General features: G+C 44.2%; 1 protein-coding gene across 1 annotated transcript in view; it reads left to right on the top strand.

Moving 5' to 3' along the window:
- LDLRAP1 (low density lipoprotein receptor adaptor protein 1) overlaps window positions 1-19,130 on the top strand; it is a gene marked incomplete at its 3' end in the record, with an annotated part of 60,004 nt that extends 40,874 nt beyond the window's left edge. Inside the window, exons 5-9 of the mRNA XM_081335177.1 lie at window positions 782-854; window positions 6,497-6,577; window positions 12,314-12,435; window positions 15,686-15,720; window positions 18,980-19,130. Coding sequence (XP_081191303.1) covers window positions 782-854; window positions 6,497-6,577; window positions 12,314-12,435; window positions 15,686-15,720; window positions 18,980-19,130 — 462 coding nt within the window. The remainder of the gene's footprint in view (window positions 1-781; window positions 855-6,496; window positions 6,578-12,313; window positions 12,436-15,685; window positions 15,721-18,979) is intronic.
- Window positions 19,131-22,568: the final 3,438 nt, after the last annotated feature.

Raw genomic sequence — 22,568 nt, 5'->3', positions numbered from 1 at the left:
ACATCTCTGAATTTAAAGTTACAACTGTTTTGTACAATGGTCATTAAATGGCACAGTTGTTAAGTGAATCCACGTTTTCCCAGTGAAGGTGTTTTGCAGGAAGCCGGACGTAAAAACTGGAAAGTGGCAAAAAAAGTCACAAATTTCAGTCCCATGACCGTGGGATGCTGCAAATGGCCATAATAGTGGGTTGGTTGCCAAGCACCAAAATATGATCACATGACACCAGGGGTTACTCCAAAAACAGGTCCTATTGGGAGGTCAGTCATAACTTCGAATGATTGTTAATCAACCGGTCATAAGTTGGGGACTACCTTATTCCTCTTTCCATTTTGGGGAGATCTCTTAGTTATGTTGAATTGAGAATTAGGGACTAGAACAAAGTTCTTTCCTTCATATTTGTAACAGTCCTACTGCATCATGCTGGCTTACATTTAAAGGGGGATTTTTTTATTTTTTTTTAAATGAACAGCTTTCTGTATGCAAAGCAATTCTCTATAAACTCCCCTCTTTCTCTTCAAAGAAAGGAAGACAAGCCTTCCACATAATTGTGTGAATTCACCCAAGGGTTTCTGCAGCTGCTTTTGAGTCTCCGTAGCCAAGACTGCCAGCATCACTATTAAATTAAGTCTTAACTGGGGTGGGACTGACAGAGCTGTAGAAGGAAGGATGAGCCTTAACATCTCTCTGCTCACTTCAGATCTGCAAAAGGAACTGTCTATTAGTGCCCCATTATAATTGTTGTTGTATCTGTTCCTCCCCCTGCATCCCCTCCCTCCAGGCCCAAGCCGTCACCCTCACAGTTGCTCAGGCGTTCAAGGTAGCATTTGAATTCTGGCAGGCGTCCAAGGAAGGTGAGTGCAAAATTCAGCTACTCCTTTGTGATGGCCTCCCTAGAGTCAAATCAGAGGGTTGAAGAATGCTCTAGTTTTGCTTTTTCCTTGCTGTTCTTAACGTTTGAGTTTCTTATGGGTCATTATTTATTTCTTTGCCAATGTGTTTAGGACACTACAGATCAGGATTGTGTTCCGTCAACTTTGGACAGTTCTGCTCCTCTTAAGTACAGGTAGTCCTTGACGTACGACCACGACTGAGTCCAAAATTTCCACTGCTAAGCAAGGCAATTGTTAAGTGAGTTTCACCCCATTTTACCACCTACTTTTGCCACAGATGTTAACTGAACCACTGCAGTTGTTAAGTGAATCATGCAGTCACTAAGCAAATTTGGCTTCCCTCATTTGACTTTGCTTCTCGGAAGTTAGCTGGGAAGGTTGCAGTTGGCAATGACATGACCCCCAAGACAGAGCAACTGTCATAAATACATGCCAGTTGCCACCTGCCCAAATTTTGCTGACATGACTACGGGAATGCTTCAGTGGTCCACAAGTGTGGAAACCATCATCAGTCACTTTTTTCAGTGCGGTTGTAACTTTGGTCACTAAACAAATGGTTTGTAAGTCAAGGACTATCTGTATAATCTTGATCCTCAGAATTCTGGTGGGAGATTGCTGAGCGATGAGGGTGCTGCAGAGCCTTCCCCCCCACAAATTCCTCCAGTCTGGAAATTTATCCCATTTCACCTTTCAGCAGGTTGCTGGTGTTTAATTCCTAGGATTGCTTTTTCATTCTTGTTGTTGTCACCTGGATGATGTAGGTCAGGAGTCTCCAACCCCCGGTCTGTGGACCAGTACCGGTTCCCACAAACAAGCAAAGCCCCATCTGTGGGATGCAGGCAGCACACAAAACCACGCCCCCCATTCTGCAGAAAAACCTTTCTCCACGGAACCAGTCCCTGGTGCCCAAAAGGTTGGGGTGAGGTTGTAGGTGGCTGAGTATCGGTCAGCCCTCGCACTTGGTCCAGAAGCTCCTTCGTTGATTAGCTCCTAAGCCAAAGTCAGAGTTTTGTTATTTTCATCCAAGCCCTGCTCAGCTTGGGACCAAGCCAGGTTGAAGGCTAAGATCACCTAGAGAGAGCATCTTGTGTAGAGGTGTGCAGAATTAAAAATTGCACAGAGCTGGGTTTTGAATAGTGTGATCGGACTATTAATCCGGTTGTGTTGGTGCACTATTCCGACCATTTTGACGGGTTCCTAGTGTCATTCCTAATTCGAAAGAGGTGTTTCCAGGTTTGAAAGGAATGTTTTGAGCTTGGAATATTTTTTGGTGAGCCTGATTCACTTGAACCCCAGTTCTTTCAAGCTTGAAATGGAATGCTTTCAGCTCAGACTATGTCAAATTCCAAAATAATTTGTGCACCACTATTACTGCATGTCTCAAGAGTGGGCAGCTTCTTGGAGTCAAGTGGTACCTACTTCTAGCGTTCTGGGTTCTAATACCCAGGGTTACCCACATTAGTACTGCTGCTGATGTTACCTAGATGGGTAATGAAATGTTGTCTGCAAAAAAGCAGTCAAGCTTGGAGAGCACCAAGTACCACACAGTACCCATTGCTACCTTTTAAAACCTCCACAACCCGTCTACCACACATCATCCTAATTCATCACAAACTAACCAAATTAAACCTATTAGTGGGAGAGTTAAGGCCAAAGGCCTCACTCTGTGATTTCCATCTTTTCTGGGGGGAAAACAAAACCTATGCGGTCCAAAACAGGTTGTTTTGCTCCAAAATTTCAGGGGCACCATTTTTGCATGCTGGACGCTTCCTTTACTGTGTGGAATTCGGTTTGAAGGGCTTTGGGCCATGGCACATAAAGGAGGCCACTGCAGATAGTCCTCACCTTAACAGCCACAATTGTAACCAGAATCACTGTCGCTTAGTGAAAGGCGTTAAGTGAGTCGCCTCCAATTTTATGAATTTTCTTGCTGCGGTCCTTAAGCAAATCACACAGTTCTTAAACAAACCTGGCTTCCCTCATTGATTCTGCTTGCCAGAAGCCCCCCAGGGGAAGTCAGAAATGAGGATCATGAGAACCTGTCTCCCTGCAACTGTCGTAAATACATGCCGGTTGCCAAGTGCCCGGATTTTGATCACATGACCCTGGGTAAACGCTCCGACAGTCACAAGCGTGAGAACTAAGTCACTTTTTTTCAGCAGCGTGGCATCTTCAAACGAGTGGTTGCAAATTGAGGACTGCCTGTAACCCTACAGAGGGATTTGCAGTCATTTTAATTCTGACCTTCAAGAGGATGCAGGACAGCAGTCGATAGTCGTCGCTGCATTTATTCCCAAGTTTTTGGCAGGACACTCGTCAGGGGTACAGGTAGTCCTCGACTTACGGTCACAATTGAGCCTAAAATTTATGTTGTTAAGTGAGACATTTGCTGAGTGAGCTTTGCCCCATTTTACAACCTTTCTTGCCAGAGTTGTTAAGTGAATCACTCCAGCTGATAAGTTAGTAACCTGGTGGTTAAGTGAATTTGGCTTCCCCGTTGACTTGGCTTGTCAGAAGGTTGCAAAAGGGCATCACACGACCCTGGGACACTGCAACCGCCATAAATACAGGCCAGTTGCCAAGCAGCTGAATTCTGACCACCGGGAGGCTGCAGTGCTTGTAAGTGTGAAAAACAATGATGTCATATTTTTTTCAGTGCCGTTGCAACTTTGAACGGTCCCTAAATGAATGGCTGTAAGTTGAGGACTGCCTGTATCCTTCCTTGCTGCACATGCATAAATACGCTCTCTTATAGCTATTGAGGAAATGCCTTCGGCCAGGGCTTCTGGCTGCGGCTGACCGGCTGATACTAATGCAGAGCATGTTGACAGTAAACCATCTGTCTCTTTGTCAGCGGCGGATTGGCCGGGGCAGCTGCAGGCACCTCGGCCCCCTTCCAGATTGAATGTAGTTGTGATTAAATGGCTTCCCCAGGCTTGGCATCACGCTGGTAGGAGAAGCCTTCCCCGTTGGCTGCAGTTGTTCAACAATGGCAAAGGCTAAAAGGTTGCTGTGTGTCTAGGAGAGAGAGTGGCTTAGAACTCTTTTCCTTCCCGATTCTGCTCCTCCTGTGTCTCCGCCATTGAGTAGCCCCAAAGGGGCACCCACTCTGCATACGGAGAGCTCCAGGCCTCCCGAAATCATTGTCCACTGGGAATCCTCTCTTGCCGGAAATCCATAAGAGCACATCTCCATAAAATCACTTCCTTCCTCAGTTGATGTTAGATCATCTTTCTCCTCCCTTCCCTTCCCTTCCCTTCCCTTCCCTTCCCTTCCCTTCCCTTCCCTTCTTCCTTCCTTCCTTCCTTCCTTCCTTCCTTCCTTCCTTCCTTCCTTCCTTCCTTCCTTCCTTCCTTCCTTCCTTCCCTTTCTCTTTCTTCTTTCTTTCTTTCTTTCTTTCTTTCTTTCTTTCTTTCTTTCTTTCTTTCTTTCTTTTTTCTTTCTCTGCCATCTTTATTACTTTATAAGGAAATCAAAGTTGCTGAAGTAAATGAACTTTTCAAGTAACTGAAAGTCACAGTCTCCTGGTTTCTAGGCCAGCATCTTAACCACTGGACCAAACTGGCTGTGTTCTTTCCCTGAGTTAAGACGACCGAAATGCAAAATGAATGAGAAAAGGTCTAGATTCAAGTTACATAGCTTTTGGACCATTTTGGATGCATTCCACTTTACGTATTGTAATGTGGGCATTCATTTCTATTCATGAATACGTTTGCACACTGCTACGATTTTTCTGGGGAAGTTATTCCTTTTAGGCTAGCATTACTGGACCATTTGCCAACAACTGTTCCCAGCCTCCCCTTTAAAAATGTTTTCCCACTGTTCTGCCCTTGTCAGTCAGATATCTACCATTTTTATTTCCCCACGATACCCCTGTGGGTGGCCACTCTGGAACCGTAACATCTCTAAGGAGCTACTGTTTCAGTTCCCCACAATGCAGCGCGGGAGCATAGTGGGGCATTAGTGTTGGTTGATCCACTGGTTAGCCTACCATAAGGAGGACACCATCCCAAGAAGATGGTGTCAGAATAACACACAGAATAACACAGTTGGGAGGGACCTTGTAGGTCATCTAGTCCAACCCCCTGCTCAAGCAGGAGACGTTATACCAGGGGTGTTAAACTCAATTTCACTGAAGGTCACATCAGCATTTTGGTTGCCCTGGAGGGGTGGCTGGGCCATGTCCAGGGTGGGGCATGGCTGACTCAACGTTGCTCATGTCATGGGCGCCTGTGGGGGGCTGAGCAGGGATGGGGAGATCCAGAGGTCTCCGTTGGAGGGGGGCAAAACCAGGGCGGGTACCAGGGCCTGGTGCCACTGGAGAAGTCTCGCCATCCATCTGCTCAAGGCTTTTGCTGCTGTGCTCGCTCTCCTTGGGTGGGGTGGGCTTCTCAGGCTGGGGAGGGCAGAGGGGCTCTTGCTGCTGCTGCCGGGTGAGGCAGGTGGTAGGGTGGGGATGGCCTGGCTATGGGGCCCCGAAGTACATGGTGTTTGTGTGGGGGGGCAGCTCCAGGGCTGGGCTTAGGCGGGGCAGAACGGGGAGAGGAATCCCATCTGCCTCTTGGGGATGGGGGCTTGTCGCACATGTGCGCCCGAGGTGGAAGAAGAGGTTGGACAGCGGGGGCCAAGCGAGCAAGGACTGCAGGGTGGTGGTGACGGCGGCCAGCTGGGCTCCTTCGCCATAGCCCCACCATCTATCTTTGCTGGCCCACAGCTGTTGCGGCTGGGATGTGGCAGGTGGGTGGCTGGCTGCCTGGCGGGCCGGATCACATGCTCTCCTCTCCCCCCTGTGTCCTGTCCTTCCAGCCTGGGATTCAACTCTGTCCCTCTTGAAAGCCCAGCATTTAATGTCTGTGGTAGAAATCACTCTGCAGGTTTGGCTTTTCCTGCCTGGAGACGGAACAGATAGAAGATGGTAAGATTGCGGTGGGGCATGTGCAGATCCTCAAGAGTCCATTGGTACACCCCAAGTTGAATGGAGAAGTTCTAAAACACATTCAAGCATATTGTTTTGCCTGGGGTAGGTTGGACAGTTTGAGGAGACAAAATGAGTGCCTTAAATCTTGTAGAAACTGAAAGCCAAACATTCATTCACCCACCCACCCACCCACCCCCAGAAAACCAATCCTCCTCAAAATGAGTTGTTTTTCCCCCCACTTTGGGTAGATTAAGAGCAAAATGGAAGCCATATGTCTCTGCAAAATTTAAGCTATCTGTTCGACCTCTACACCAGGGGTCTCCAACCTTGGCAACTTTAAGATTTGTGGACTTCAACTCCCAGAATTCAGGGAATTAAAGTCTGCAGGTCACAAAGTTGCCATAGTTGCCTAGCCTTGCTCTAAATCTAAGGGGTTTTATGACCCCTACCAGAAAAGAGATTAAACTGCCTGCTCCTTCCTCCCTGGGGATTGTGGTTATCTCTCATAAACTCCCCAGGGTCCCCTTCTCAGGTCAATCAGAGCACAGGAGCCAGGAACAAAAATCCCCACCTGGTTTACCTTCCCTCTCGGTTATAATGCAGTTTTGTGGATTGTGGTCTTAAAACTGACGGAGAAACTGACGAGAAGTTGTGTCCGTTCCTTCCCCCTGCTCCCCCCTAACAGAGAGGGAGAAGAGAGACAAAGCCATCTTGGAAGGAGAGACCGCCAGCAGCCTAAATTCAGATTCTTCCTCCCCAAACGCACGTAAGTAACCAAGGATTCAGCAAAAGGAAAACTTGTTGAATTATACCAAGTTTGATTCTTTCCAAGACCTGGGGAAAAAAAAGAATCTAGGAACTACTTTCTTTTTGCCAACATACTACATGGATATGTGCTACGTGGGTGTAACTCCCTTTTGTAATCAACATAGTTTCCGAAGTCTCCTGGAAGATGAGTGTATCATCTGTGAATGATAACACAGGGGAGGTTACAGGCAGCCCTCGACTTATGACGACAACTGAGTCCAGAATTTCCATTGCTTAAGAAGACGGTTGTTAAATGAGTTGCTCCCCATTTTGCAACCTTTTTTTGCCACAGTTGTTAAGCAAATCGCGGTAGTGGTTAAGTGGATCGTGCGGTTCTTAAGTAAATATGGCTTCCTCCATTGACTTGAAGATCACAAAAGGTGAGTCATGTGACCCCGGGACAGTGCAACTGTCACAAATACCTGCCAGTTGTCAAGCGCCTGAATTTTGATCATGTGACCGTGAGGATGCTGCAATGGTCGTTAAGTGTAGAAAACCAGTCATAGATTACTTTCTTCAGTGCTGTTGTAACTTTGAACAGTCAGTAAATCGAGGACTACCTGTACATATCCATTGGATCAGGAATGGCCACCTGCTGCCTCCAGTATTCTAGGCTTTAGTGCCTGTTGACCACAGCCCTCGTGATCTGTGGCAAGAGAGTTTGAGAATTATTATCGCAGAGAAATCCCTGCTCTTCTTTATTTGTAAGCCTGACAACAACAACAACGATGATGATGATGATAAAGTTGGAAGGGACTTTGGAGATCATCTAGTCCAACCCCCTTCTCAGGCAGGAAACACTATACCATTTCAGACAAATGGCTGTCCAAGTCTCTTCTTACAAACTTCGAGTGTTGGAGCATTCACAGCTTCTGGAGGCAGGTTGTTCTACTGATCAATTGTCCTCACTGTCAGAAAATTTCTCCTTAGTTCTAGGTTGTTTCTCTCCTTGGTTGGTTTCCATCCGTTGCTTCTTGTCCTGCCTTCAGGCGCCTTGGAGAGTAACAGGAGCTGTTTTACGACACTTCTTTGTGCTCTCTTCGAGGAGCTGTTTCTTTTTTTTAAAATTGAAATTTATTATAATATAAAATATAAATAGAAAGAAAGATAATACAGAAATAGGGAAGGGAAGGAGAGAGGGGTGCAAGATAAGAAAGAAAAGGGAAAAACTTCCAACTTTTTTTCTGAAATCTTTAGAATTGTCAGCCAACGTGGTCTTCAGATTAGGAATTCTGGAAAATGTAACTCCACCACTTTGAAGAATAATAGGCTGGAGGAGGTTAAGAAGCTTCTGATCTAAGGCACCTCTCCAATTTTTAATTTGTGTAACATCCCAATTCAAGCATGCATGAAACTAAATTAAATTCTGCTTATAGGGCTAGATGTCTTGAAGGAGGGAGACCTGGATGTAGTTTTGACCAGCATACAAATAGCTCAAATGAATAAGATATTCGTCTTCACGGATTCTTAGGAGCATATTATTTATTTATGTATGTATTTAAATTTAATGCTTGCAGGGCTGATCATACAAGAACTTGTATGAGCTTAAACTACCAGGGTGAGCTGTGGCATTCCTCACTCATTTTATGAAGTCTGCCCAGATGGGCAAATAGTGACAAATTCTTGAGCGTTTGCAATAACCTTTCTGAATTAAAAAATAATAATAATCCAATTGCTTCTTTTTTTAAAAAAAAAAAGGGGTGTGTGTGGATAATTTCTGCTGGCTAAGTGTTGTGCTGACATGTTTGGAAAAGTCAGAAGCTGCATAGGCAGAGAAGCTGAATCCTTACATCGTAAATGTTTGGGAAGTTAGGATTTCTTGTTTTCTTTCGCTGATGATGTGTGGTGAGCGAAGGAAGGAGTTGAAATGTTTCTTTGTTGCTGCTCTTGTGTTGTTTCAACCATGAAGTTTAATTTAGGTTCAGGTTACAGTTCTCGCTTGCTTCTTGCCTCCAGTGGAAAATTCAGTGCTGAATCAGATAGTCTAGAAGCCGGGGTTACCAAAATCACATGAAGCCCGGGCTATAGGTTCCCCTCCTCTTCCCCTCTAAAAAGATGGAATTACATAATTGCTGTTTGCATCTGGAGAAACAAAAGATAGTTTTTTTAAAAGAAATGATGCAAACGGACCTTGTAGGGTTGCTAGCCACTCCATTCTATTCTTCCTTCACCTCCTTTTAAATTTTTCTCCTTTCTATTTAGCCAGCATTCATCAGTCCCTAGATGTCCTGTGATAAAAAATGTAGTCTGGATTCCCAGGAGGGAGAGAGTGGATTCCAGAGGATCAACAGGCAACTTAGATCAGATAATTTGTGTGAGAGAATGAGGATGGAAACTGCTTCTGCTTAACAGTTCCCAGAGTGTATGCTTTTTTATGCTGGTGGGGTCTGCTTTAGTTTGGCAAGATTCTGTCTGTTGGTGAATAAAGAAATCTGCTTGGAAGAATCACTTGGCATTTGGAGCCTGACAAATCCTCTCTGAATTGGTTTTCTTCTTTCCCCTTCACGTTTATTCAGCGGTGCGTTGATACGTTTACCAACCTTGAAATTTCTCAAGCTGACAGGGCTTCTCTCTCCACGCCCTTGCATGTGGTTGGTGCCATTATGGCAGTGTAAGCAATGGCACTCAGCTTCCCAACACTGGAAGTAGTATGCTACTTTGCATCCTCTTAGTCTACTTGAGCACAGGTCACCCTTAGGAGCTCCTGTAACTTGATAAAATTAATGACATGAGAGATGAGTCTCATGGATATAAAACGAGGAGAGAACTGCGTTTGTATTTTTCAGCTGGATTCTTCCCTACATTGACTTCCTGGAAAATGCTAAGCTTCAGGTGCATAGCGTGTGCTGCAGTGTCGTTGACACCTGATTGGAATCCATCACGGGCTTAGCAGCCCTTGTGACCTCTTCAGCTTTATCATCATGATTCCTGTAGGTGTGTTATTCTTTAGAGAGAAGAGACAACGAGAGAGACCATCTCTCCAGCAGCTTTCCCCATGCCGTTCCAAAGGACCCATTAAAACTTTTACAGCCTGGATTGCGCAGCTTGCAAAATGAGGTCGTGCCTTCTGAGTATTATGTTTAAGTGACACTCTTCTTGCAATTGTCTTGTGGCAAAATCTATCTCCAAAAGCCGGCATGGTGCAAATTGCCTTAAATTAAATGGCCAGTTACAGTCTTAGGGTTAGGGAAAATTAAAGTGACCTCCCATCTTCTACAGCAGGGATCCGAAGCCTATTGCAAATTGACCCCAAGCAATTTGTGTGCTGTCTCATTCTGATCAGCATAGTTGTGAGTTTCTGACTGGGCGCAGTTAGTCCCCGACTTACGACAGTTGGGACCAGAATGTCTGTTGCTAAGGAAAGTGATGGTTAAATGAGTCGTGCCTGGTTTTATGACCGCTTTGCCGTGGTTGTTAAAGAATCACTGCAACTGTGACGTGAATCATGCAGTTGTTAAGCCAACTCGCATCTTCCCCCGTTGTCTTTGCTTATCAGAAGCCGTCAGGGAAGATCTCAAATGGAGAGCACGTGAAGCCAGGACTCTGCAACTGTCATAAATACATGGCAGTTGCCCAGGGCCCAAATTTTGGTCCTGTGACCGTTGGGATGCTGTGACGTTTGCAAGTGTGAGGACTGGTCGTAAGTCACTTTTTTCAGTGTTGTTGTAACTTCAAATGGTCACCAAACAAGTGGCTGTAAATCACGGACCATCTGTAGATGGTTCCCTCTAGTAGTTTAAAATGCGTCTCTGGAAGCCTAACATAGACACAATGGAAAACAGGATAACAGTTGGAAGAGACCTTGGAGGTCTTGTAATCCAACCCTCTGCTCAAGCAGGAGACCCTATACCAGAGGTAGGCAACCTTGGCTCTTTTATGACTCGTGGACTTCAACTCCCAGAATTCCTGAGCCAGCCAAGCTGGCTCAGGAATTCTGGGAATTGAAGTCCACGAGTCATAAAAGAGCCAAGGTTGCCTACCCCTGCCCTATACCATTTGAGACACATGGTTATCTAATCTTTTCTTAAAAGACCTCCAGTTTCGGAGTACCCACAAGATGTTCCACTGGTTAATTGTTCTGTCAGGAAATTTCTCTTTAGTTCTAGGTTGCTTCTCTCCTTGATTCGTTTCCATCCATTGCTTCTTGTCCTATCTTCAAGTGCTTTGGAGAATAGCTTGACTCCCTCTTCTTTGTGGCAGCCCCTTAGTTACAGTATTAAAACACTGCTATCATGACACCCTCGTAGTTCTTCTTTTCATATAAGTCATGGAAAGCTCTGGCACTGGAAGGGCTGGGTGCTGTCTCAATAGTTGGCATCTCCAGAATCCATAAACATGAAGTCACACTCACCTTCAGCTATGCAAGTTCACAAGATGACTCTGAACCAGACGTTAGCCCAATTCACTACGAGGATGAAGTTGGAAAGCAAGTATCATGTATGCCTCCTAAATCTATGAGTAAACAAAGGAAGCTAATTTATCCCGCATCATTCACTTGACTTGTTAATAATGGGCAGTGGCACTTTTCAGGATTTTCAGTTTTTCGTATCTGTATCGTTGAAAATGAGACAGCTAGAACTGGGGACCTTTTGTGTGCAATACAGATGTGCTACAACTGTGCTGTGAGGAGTCTCGGATGCCGTAATTAATGCTAATGTGTAAATGGGAGCTACTGAGTGACAGGCTGGAATTCAAGGATATGATTTCCATGCCAAGAGAGCCTAGCTAAGATGTCGATCAGCTCCTCATCGAACCGAAGAAGATCTTGGAGTAGGTTCTTGGAGAGTAGACAACAACATCGAGCGATGTAGGTGGACCAGTGAGTCTGGTTTGGCCCAGGACAACTCTCACTGTTCCTGTGTTTCTATTTTTAAAAAATGCCCTATCATTAACAGAGCAAGGTATTGCAGTATTTACCACTTTAATACCTTTTTTGTTCATGTAATACCGGTTGCGCAAGAGCAAACTCCATTCTCCCTCCACCTACACAGCCTCCAAAAATCACATGAGAATGGGGCGTGCTTTTGAGAATAGTTGTGGTCAAATGTTGGTGGTGTGTCACCCAAAGCAGCATGGTGTGTCACCTTCGACATGGATGTCATAGGTTCACCGTCACTGTTCTAAGCTGTATCAAGAACCTGCAGGCACCCTTCGCTCCCGCCTGCCACTACTGGAAATTAAGCATGGACGGTTGACTTTGACTATAGCATGAGCAAGGCAGATGATCTGCAAAACATTTTCTGCATTGATCTAACATATGCATTGTTCATGCTTCCTGTTGTTACGCTTCAGTCGAAACAAGCTTCTTGAACTAGTTTAAAGCCCTTGAGATCTTTCAGGGAAGGAAACAGGCATAGGGAAAGAGAGTTGGGGGTGTGTGTGTCTATTTTATTTCTTGGTCATCAACTGTATGAAAGCGCAACTATCAATAAAGAACAATGTGCTTTAAAAAGATTGCTGGTCCCTGTTCGTCAGCTCATAGAAGAAGCTTTTCTACAATTCTACAGTCTCTTGCAAGTCTAGTAGATAACAAGTACTGTTGTGGGTCCATGTTTCTTTTCTCCTTTCTGGAAAATTCAAGGGAATTCTATAGCTTCTTATGCAGCTTTGGAACCCATACCACCCAAAAAACTAACTAACCCTTTTCTTTCCTAAACTTCATGATCCTTATTTATTCATTCCTTTCCACACACAGCAGTCACCGTAGAAAACCTGCTAGACTTGGAAAATGTAACCAAAACTCCTCTGAACACAAATTCTTTGCACGTGGATGGCCAAATCTTTGGGTCCCCTTCATCAGAAAACAATAATGTGTGGGTAAGTGTGGCAAGAAGCCCTCGGTGATCTTAGCAAAGATCTCATTTAGTAAGTATGTGCTTCACATCCAGCTCTAGTGTGGCTTGTGTGGTTTTTGGCTTGGTGTATTGTTGATCACTGTTCATTGTGGTTTGCCTAGGATGGATTATGACATAGTGCATTGTGTGGTCTTAATCAGCTGTGCTTTATTCAATCAGCTGTGATTAAAATAAGCCCATGGCTTTGCACAATAGGTAAATCGGAATAGTACTGTAACTTGCTATTGAGTTATAGGGCATCTTCTGAAAGAACTTTTTCATTTGCTGCTGGAATGGGAGCCAAATTGCCTTTTTTGGTCTGTGAATCTGGAGATCTACAGCATGCTTTATTGTTCCCCTAGGCTGCTCTATCAAGTTGAGGCCGGTTTCCTGCCTCTTCTACGCTTTGTTTTGCAGCTCAACCTTTTCTGATCAAAGGAAAGAAAGTGGCTTCATTTTTTCAGGATTATTTTTTTCCTCCCAGTAATATATAGCAAGTCAGATGTAGGGAGAGATCAGTCTACGCCGGCATCGCACTGTTACAGACTTGTGAAACTACCAACTCTTTCCCATACGTGCGGTGGCCTAGGTTCGCACTCTGTCCTTGACTTACGAGCACCATTGGAAACAGAATTTCTGTCGCTAAGCAAGGCAGTTAAGGAGTCTTGCCTGATTTTACAACCTTTCTTGTTTGCTAAACGAGTCACTGCGGTTATGTGAATTCTGCAATCATTAAGCAAATCCAGCTTTCCCCGTCAACATTGCTTGTCGGAAGCTGGATGGGGAGGTTACAAATGGCGATCACATGACCCCAGGATGCTGCAACCATCGCAAATATATACTGGTTGCCAAACATCTGAATTTGGATTACCTGATTGTGGGGAAGCATTAACGACCATCATAAATGCGAGCATCAGTGACAAGTCACTTTTTTCAGTGCCATCCTAATTGGGAGCAAGTCGGTAATTGGAACGGTTGTAAGTCAAGAATTACCTCTCCTCCCTTGGCAAGCGGCCTAACAGAATGTGGCTTCTCTTCTCTCCCCCCACCCCCACCCCCGGTCTGATTCTTCAGCATTCTCTTATTTCTCCATTAATGCTCAGATCCAAGTGGTTTTCTTGTATAACCGCATCATTTCTTTTTCTTGCTTGTTTGCGTATCTGCTCTGCATGTGCCGGGAAAAGGCAGAATCAAACACCGAATACATCAAAGGGCAATTCAGAAGTACAGTATGCTTGTCGTGTTGTGCCAAGTCCTCTCTCTAGGGCAGGGGTAGGCAACCTTGGCTCTTTTGTGACTCGTGGACTTCAACTCCCAGAATTCCTGAGCCAGCATGGCTCAGCTTGGAAACCTCTCCCTTTCCCCTCAGCATGGCTGGCTCAGGAATTCTGGGAGTTGAAGTCCACAAGTCATAAAGCGGCCTAGGCCTAGGGTAGGCAACCTTGGCTCTTTTACAACTCGTGGACTTCAACTCCCAGAATTCTTGAGCCAGCATGGCTCAGCTTGGAAACCTCTCCCTTTCCCCTCAGCACGGCTGGCTCAGGAATTCTGGGAGTTGAAGTCCACCAGTCATAAAAGAGCCAAAGTTGCCTATCCCTGCTCTAGGGAGTGGAAGGGGAGCGGGACCAGTGGCTTTCTCGCCCCAAAGGTGCTTTTTCAAAATGCAACTGGACTTTCTCAGGTCCTCGAAAACAAGAAGTGAAAAAGCTTCTTGGATGAGAAGCAAAACAGTTTCCAGGAAAAAAACCCACCAGAAAGTCTAGCTACCTTTTGAAAAGCACTTTGACCTGGATGAGTGAGACTCTGCATAGAGAGTGGCTTTCTCCTTGTAGCAAAAAGACAACTTTGCATAAGCACCAATCAGCACCACTAAGGAGAAAAGAAGTTTGTCACTGTAATTTGGGCATTCTTGGAGCAATTGAGGTTCCTCCACTTCTCCGATAGTCTCTGCATAGAGCCTTGGTGGAGCAGTGGGCTAATGCCTCCTTAAGTAACACCAGCTGCCTGCAATTAGTGCAGGTTCGAGTCCCACCAGGCTCAAGGTTGACTCAGCCTTCCATCCTTCCGAGGTAGGTAAAATGAGGACCCAGATTGTTGGGGGCAATTAAGCTGACTTTGTAAAAATGCCGCTTGGGGGTGTGTGTGAAAGCCCTAATAAGCAGGGATATACATAGAATGAAGGCTACTGCTAAGCTTGTAAGCCGCCCTGAGTCTTCGGAGAAGGGCGGGATATAAATGGAATTAAAATAAAATAAAATAAAAATAAATATGTTGCTGCTTTCGGTTTCTCTGCGTTTGTCAACGGGTGAACTCCAGGGATCAAAACCCAGCACGAGAGAGATGTGTTTTTTTTAAAGGTGATCTGATCTGTGAGGATTAGGGAATCCAGAGCTAAGCTACAAGGAATTTGAAGATCTTCAATGAAGAATAGCACATCACTTTTGTTTTGCATTGTTAGACTCCCTGAGACTTAGAAGGGACCACTCAAGTCATCAAGACCAACCCCTGCTCAGTGCACGTAAACAAGGATGGATGCAAAGCAGATGGCTACCCTGGTTCCATTTGAACCCATCAAATAAAGAGCAGCCAAGACTTCTCTGGGCAATTGGTTTCACTGTCCAACTGCTTATATCAGTATTTTTTTTTCAACCTTGCAACTTTAAGATGTGTGGACTTCATCAACTCCTGGAATTCTGGGGAATTCTGGGAGTTGAAGTCCACAGATCATAAAGTTGAAAGGTTGAGAAACACTGGCTTATATCATTAGTGCAGAAGAGAACTCATCTGTTCCCTGAAGGCCTTCTGCAAGTTTCCCCAAAGTTGCTTTGTAGCTTTTGACCCCAAAAGAACTAACATGCATGGGAGAGCTGGAACTAAGCAGATGGCTTCTCCACCCCATCCTGTTCAACTTCTGTGGAAAACAAGCAGGTGGACAGAAGATGGTTGCAGAGCTTCAGGTTTACCTTGTCAGATGCCTTCTCTGTGAGCACTAATATGCTGTGTCGTCCTCTTGTCATCTAACAAAGAAGGAGGGGCTAGTGACCTTAGAACCAGCTAGTAAAACTCTATTGCACTACTTTAAGCCTTGGGTAGTTCCCCTCCCTTTTAAAAGAAGGAAGTGCAGATAACAATAGAAAAAGCAGCTGGTTAAGCCTATGTGATATCTGATTAATTTCCATTTCAGTTGGATTTATAGTTCTGTTTCTCCCCTCCCTTTTCTTTTTATAACAAAGGCAATGGATGACGAGCTGGATGAAGCATTTTCAAGGTAATTATGATCAAGTCTTCCAGGAGCGCCTTTCTGCTAGGGGCTTGGCCAAGAACTAGATTTGATTAATGAACTCTCCCTTCTCTTTCTCTTAAACTAAACCAGGGGTCTTCAAACTTGGCCCTTTTATGACTTGTGGACTTTCAACTCCCAGAATTCCTCAGCCAGTCTGGCTGAGGTATTCTGGGAGTTGAAGTCCACAAGTCCTAAAAGGGCCAAGTTTGAAGATCCCTGAACTAAACTGTCAAAAGGAGCCCAACCCTTCATTGGTGGTCTGTTTGACTAATTGAACAAGGGATTCGGCTGCTCGGATAAGTCAAATGTTTTGATAACTTCTTAAGGGAGGAGCTAATTTGTGTGTACAGGTGGAGATTAAATCCCTTAAATGCACCATTCTTTTGGCGAATGCTTATAAAATGGAGGTTGCTGAGACTGGAAGCTCTCACCTTCTAAAATGGAGGGCAATCTGTTTGGATCTGGGCTTGTGTTTCAACTCCCAACCTACAAAGGGAAGAACTGAGGAGAAAATGTAATCGATGGTCACATAGCAGCACACACCGAAAAAAGGGGGCACACTTTTAGGTTCTCTAAAATTCTTTGTCAGGTGAGATATTGACAAAATGCCAGGAAGAAACCCATAAAGTCTGGCCAGATTTCAAAGGCAGTAAAATTGGAGATGATCAGCTGGATGCATTTGCAGGCTCATTGCACGCAGCCTTCAAACAGACACCCTTTTTTACCATTTTTAGAAGACATTCTTCCTGATTCATTTTTGGTTTCATTCCAAAATGGCCCATCGTGGAATTTTCTTGATAATACCTGTAGATGCCTTCTTGGTGGTGGCCCCAAGACTATAGAACAACTTACCCCCAAGCTGTTATACAGGTAGTCTTCAAGTTACAACCATAATGGAGCCTGTTTTTAGAGTCAAAAGTCATGATGGTTGTAAAGGAGGTCACTTACATGTCTGACCTGATTTTATGAGAATGGGACCAACTAACCTTAGGAATAAATGAGCATAATAGAGAAAACGTCATTCTACTGAGCCCACACCGCCGGTTCATGTATCTGCCTTGCCTCATCAAAGTTCACAGCACCTAGTCCTAGAGCCAAACAACCTGTTTTGACACCTAAGGTGGGAAATTTCACAAGGCCAGCTCTGCCTCCCAACCTGTCAAAATGCAGTGAGAAAAAGACTCCATAAATAACACTGACTTTTATGGACATTTCTAATCAGCTACTGTCCCACAAACCTTGGCAACTATCAAGCTGAGTAAAAGTCAACTCGGGAATTTTGAGATTCTACCTAGGTTAGGGGTAGGTGACCTTGGTCAGCTATGCTGACTCGGGAATTCTGGGAGTTGAAGTCCACGAGTCATAAAAGAGCCAAGGTTGCCTACCCCTGATCTAGGTGATGACTGTGGACGCTCAAGAAAGGCTTCCTTGTCGGCAAAGCCAATTGAGTACCTTGACTTACTGTGTTACATACATGCAAGAAAGTGCATGTGCTACATTTAATGGGTATACAGTATAGATCGGTGTTCCTCAACTTTAGGAACTAAAGTTTATACAAACGAACTGCAATTCCCAGAATTCTCCAGCCTGCAGTAGCAGGTTTAAACTGTCACAAGTAAAGGAAGCTAATCAGCTGCTTCATGGGTTTCAGCCTAGCTTGCAATCAAAAGTTGTACAGGGAATCCTTGACTTATCATTACAAGGAGCCCAGAATTTCCATTGCTAGGCAAGAGTTGTTGTGAACTTTGCCCCATTTTATGATCTTTCTTGCCACCCCTGATTTAAACAGTCATGTAGACCTGGATTGAAATACTAATTAGAGGCACACGATTACCCCCAAATTACAATATGCGTGTCTGTTACAGCTGTGACACATCACCATCTGTTTCCTAGCCAAAAGCTTGTTTTTCTTCTGGGTCAAAGGAAAAGCTTCTTAACCGAGGAAATGTAATCTTTTCAGCTTCCTGAATCATGCTGTTTAATCAGGCGCTTCCAAGCAGATGACACCTGGTCCTTTCTGTAATCAGGAGCTGATTATAGTCATGGCTGGCTGGAGAATTCTGGGAGTTGAAGTCCACAGGTCTTAAAAGTTGTCCAGCTTGGACACCCCTGGCTTAAATAAACATGGGTGGTGTTCCTTTCCTGGTGCTCCACCCTGTAATATCACATATCTTTTTGCTTATAATATTTTTTGTAGCGTGAGTAGTTCCCTCTCATCTGTTGGCAACAGGCCATTCATTTTCCACAAGGCATGCAGAGCGTTGGCTAGTACATGGAGATGCCTTCATAGTTGTGTCTTTCCCAGGTCTACTACGCTGAGAAACTGCTAGAAGGCTTTCCAAGATTTGCCTTTATTTGTTCATGAGCCTGTAGGAAAGCTTCCTTTGAGGATCGTCCTTCGGGGCAGGGAAGATCTTCTCACAGATCCTTCCACATGACATTATTAGGAGATGAGAAACACACCTTTGTTTCTCCCAAGGTCATCTGGGTGGCTTTGGACCAACTGCTCCCTCTGCTGGCCAACTTTGCACAGAGGCATGATGAAGGTTTTCAAAAGGATGAAGTAGGCAGGAATGAATCGATCCATTTCACTCAAGGTCTCATTTGGGGGGATTATTTCAGCATCTTCGTTTCTCATTTTGATACTTTGGAGAAACTGTTTGGCACCTTGGACTTCAGATTTCATTTTTTTTATTTTTGAAAGTAGGTTAAAATTTTGGTGCTTGTTGGGATGAGCGTCAAACAAGCATTTTAATTCACAATTTGCCTGATGCATTTTTTTCCTGATAGTTTTCCCTAACAGAATCCAGTTGTGTACCTTATTTACACGCCTGCAGGCCTTTTGGTGCAGATTTCCCTAGAATACATTTTGGTGAACTGAGTTCAAAATCTGAGAACTGATCGTGTTGGAGAAAATGAAACTTGCTCATAGACATTCTTTGCTTTCTCTTCATATTGTGAAAATCTTTTACCTTTTATTAAAGATTGCCTTTCCCATAGAAGAACCAGATTTTCAGCCAAATCATCCTGGGCCATCTTTCCTAGTGAACTACTTTTTTCTTTTCTGGGATTTAATTCTATATTCTATATTTAATTCTAATTCTATATTCTATATTTTTGCGAGAGAGCACACCTGTAGCACGAAGCTACAGGTATCTTCCTCCTCCTCGTCCTTGGCAAACCAGCACTAACATCTTCCTCCAGGTACATTTCTTCACCCTTTTGTCTTGCCTTGTCATTCCAGGCTGGCACAGTCCCGAACCAACCCACAAGTCCTTGACATCAGCCTGACACCTCAAGACATCCACAGTACTCAAATCCTCTCGCCGGTTGACTGGGACAAAGTAGATTCCATGATGGAGACCGAAAAAGATGAACAGCTCTTTGAGTTCTGACATCAACAGCTCTTTGAGTTCTGACATCTTTTGTTTTGTTTTGTTTTCCCTTGTTAAGCTTTTTGCTCCACAAGTAAGATAACCTCTAGGAACCTGATGCGCTGTATTCTGCTGACTGTAACTGGAAAGGGTTAATTGAAAGAGAAGAGGCCCAAAGCCTTGATTTGATTTAGGTAGGAGTTGTGTTGACACCCTTCAACTTTTGACCAAAGTTTTATTTCAGCTTTTCCCCCCCAAGTGTCTTCCAGATATATTAGGACTATAGGAAGCATATCTGGTGGATACCAGATTGGGGAGATGGTTTGAGATACTTTAATGCAGCTTTTTACGTATGACCTTTTTGGGTCTTTGGTTTTATGGAGATGACAAGGTAGTCCTTGAGTAGATGTATTCAAGACTCTTTCAAATTGGCATCTATTATGGAGATGATGTAGCATCATGTAGCTTAACATTATAGCATTGGACAGTTCCCCCCTTGGGATTGCATGTGATAAGCAATCGTGACAGGTGTGTTTTCTGAAGGCCGCAGGTTATCCTTAGCAATAACAGAACTTTCAGGTGTTTTGTTTTAGAAGAGCTGAACTGGCTGGAGTGGACTGGAGAAATAATGTTGGGCTCCTTAGGACAGAGCTGATAATAGGTACCCAGGTGTTAGACATGGCAAAACTAAAGAAGGATCTTGATTGGATTCAGAAATGAAGCCATTCAAACCATTTGATTGTCCTTGGTCATCATGAGAGTGAGTCTCTTCTTACATCCTTTGCAGTTCAAATCCATCACTACTTCTTCCTGCTTCTGCATCTTAACACCTTGCTTTTATATTTCTCAGCTCTAATATTAGGTGGCAGCTAATTGCTACCTTGAGCAAACTCTGACTTCTAGCTTACCTCACATAAGTTGGATGCTACAAGCTTTGGACGTTGTCTTATAAAAGATCGGGAAGCAATGACCTTTTCAATTGGAGCCAATAGTTCCCGGCTTCCTAATCCAGTTGGTGGCATCCCATAGCAACTGAAAGCCCCAGATAACTTCTGTCCAAAGGCTAAAGGCAACCCTGCCCCCAAAGTATAGAATCATGGGATCCAGAAAATGGAAACAGATTGAGCTTAGTTCAGGTGGTGTTGAGGGAGCTGTGAATATGACTGCTTGGAGTAATGAACACTCTTCCTTATCTCAACTTTAGGTAGTGGCATGTTTGATAACAATTTCTTCCCCAGATCAGCCTCCTGTTTTGTTCTACTATATTTCTTCCAGTATGAAGTTGTCATAATGGAAGTGAATGGGGCACTTTCATCTTAGCAGTAAAATTCTTGTGATTATCATCAGGGTTTTTCTAATAGAGTAATTCCTTCTTCTCTTTTTAAGACATCACTGGAAGTGCATTGATTGTCCTGTCCAGTATTCAAGGAGACTGTCAAACCTCAGCATGCTTTCATAAGGCACTCATTGTCCCTCTTCTAACTTCCTTGGAATCTGGTCTTGATCTTCTTGCCAGCCAATGGCACGTGGTCAGTTTTCAACTGGATGTGAGTTGAACTAAAACAAAACTCAGAGCATGGAGTTTACCCTGCTTGCATTTTCGCTAAATCATAGGCTTATATATTCAGCTGAAGTTTTAGACCAGTGTTTCTCAACCTTGGTAAATTGAAGATGAGTAGACTTCAACTTCCAGGATTCTCAGCAATATCTATGCTGACTGTGGAATTCTGGGGGTTGAAGTCCATATACCTGGAAATTGCCAAGGTTGGGCTACCCTATTATAGACCATCTGTGGATGAGTTACACAATGAAATAGTTTTAAAGCAGAGGCCACCAAACCTTTGGGCACCAGGGACCGGTTCCATGGAGAGAGGCTTTTCTGCGGACTGGAGGGGGTGTGGTTTTGTGTGCTGCCTGCATCCCGTGAATGGGGCTTTGCTTGTTTGTGCAGACCGGTTGCTGGCATGCCACGGTCCTGTCCCGGTCCACGGACCGGGGGTTGGGGACCCCTGTTTTAAAGAAACTCTTTCTTAATATACAGGTAATCCATACTTAGTGATGGTAATTGGAGCTGGTATTTCTGTTGTTAAATGATGTGGTCTTAATGTGTCACACCATGTGACTTTGTCAGTTAGTGATGGAAATTCCAGCACTTCTGATTAATGTTGTTAAGCAAATGCAACACTAAGACCACCCTAAGTATGAGGACTGGTCATTTCTACCACTTATTCAGCATGGTCATCAGTTCAAAAGGTTGTTGAACGAGTGGTCGTTAAATGCGTGCCTGATGGGAAGATGCTTTCTAGCATTAGCCATTTATCACGATACCCTAATTTTCAAAGTGTTGAGAAATTGGAGGAAGGAAGTGGTGTTCGGACACAAGGCTTCTACTCATCAGCCTTGCAAAAGTGACAATGATTCCCTTACATCTTCCTTTTTTTTTAAAATAAAGATGTGGTTACATTTTAATTTTATAAGCAGATATGCATTTTAATTAATTAAAAATATTTTTTATATATATAAAGAGATGAGTGCACTTTTGACAAACTGGAAGTATTTTGCAGAATTGCTTTTCGCCTCATACCTGAGTGGATGGCCTGACCCTGGGGGGTGGGGGTGGGGCTGGTCATGGAGACAACAGAAGGGAGTTGTGTGATGCTGGGAAAGGGAGAGACACAAGAGAGAATTGTGTCTGTTTGAGAGAGAGGAGGGGGGCAGTTGCGATAAGGGACAGCCGTGGAAAAGAACTGACATTGCCATTTCAAGTCTTCCGAGGCAGGATTTTGTCGTTGTTTCTTCCTCTGCCGAGTTGAGATCATAGTAGGCAGACTTTGCATTTTGGAAATGGGACAAAAAGAAGCAAAGCCATGCGAAAATAATGCAGGTAGTCCACAACATATAACCATTTGTTTAGTGACTGTTTGAAGTTACAGTGGCACTGAAGGCAGGGACTTATGATCGGTCTTCACACTTAATGATCATTGCAGAATCCCACACAGTCGCTTGGTCAAAATCGGGCTTGTGTTTATGACGGCTGGAGCATCCCAGGGTCATTGTGGTCATCATTTGTAGCCTTCCCAGCTGGCTTCCGACAAGCAATGTCAGTGGGGGAAACCAGATTGGCTTAATGACTGCATGATTTACTTAACAACTACAATGATTTGCTTAACAACTGTGGCAAAATTATCATAAAATCAGGCCCAGCGCACTTAACAATCGCCTTACTTAGCAGCAGAAATTCTGGCTGGCCCGAATTGTGGTCCTAAGTCAAGGACTACCAGTATTTCTTTCCAAAGGAACATAAAGCAGCTGTTAGATGACCTTCCTAAAAATGAGCTTTTCCAGAACTGCAGCAAAATGATCAGTGTCACCTCTCATGCTGGCAGGGTTGATGAGCAATTTTTTTTCCCTATCTGCTATTTGGGAAAATCTCAGAAAATGTAGAGGCCTTTTAGGCGA

Source organism: Vipera berus (genome assembly GCF_964194415.1).
Source record: "Vipera berus genome assembly, chromosome: 9".
In the NCBI taxonomy this organism is placed as follows: Eukaryota; Metazoa; Chordata; class Lepidosauria; order Squamata; family Viperidae; genus Vipera; species Vipera berus.
This window is presented reverse-complemented; position numbering and strand designations above follow the sequence as displayed.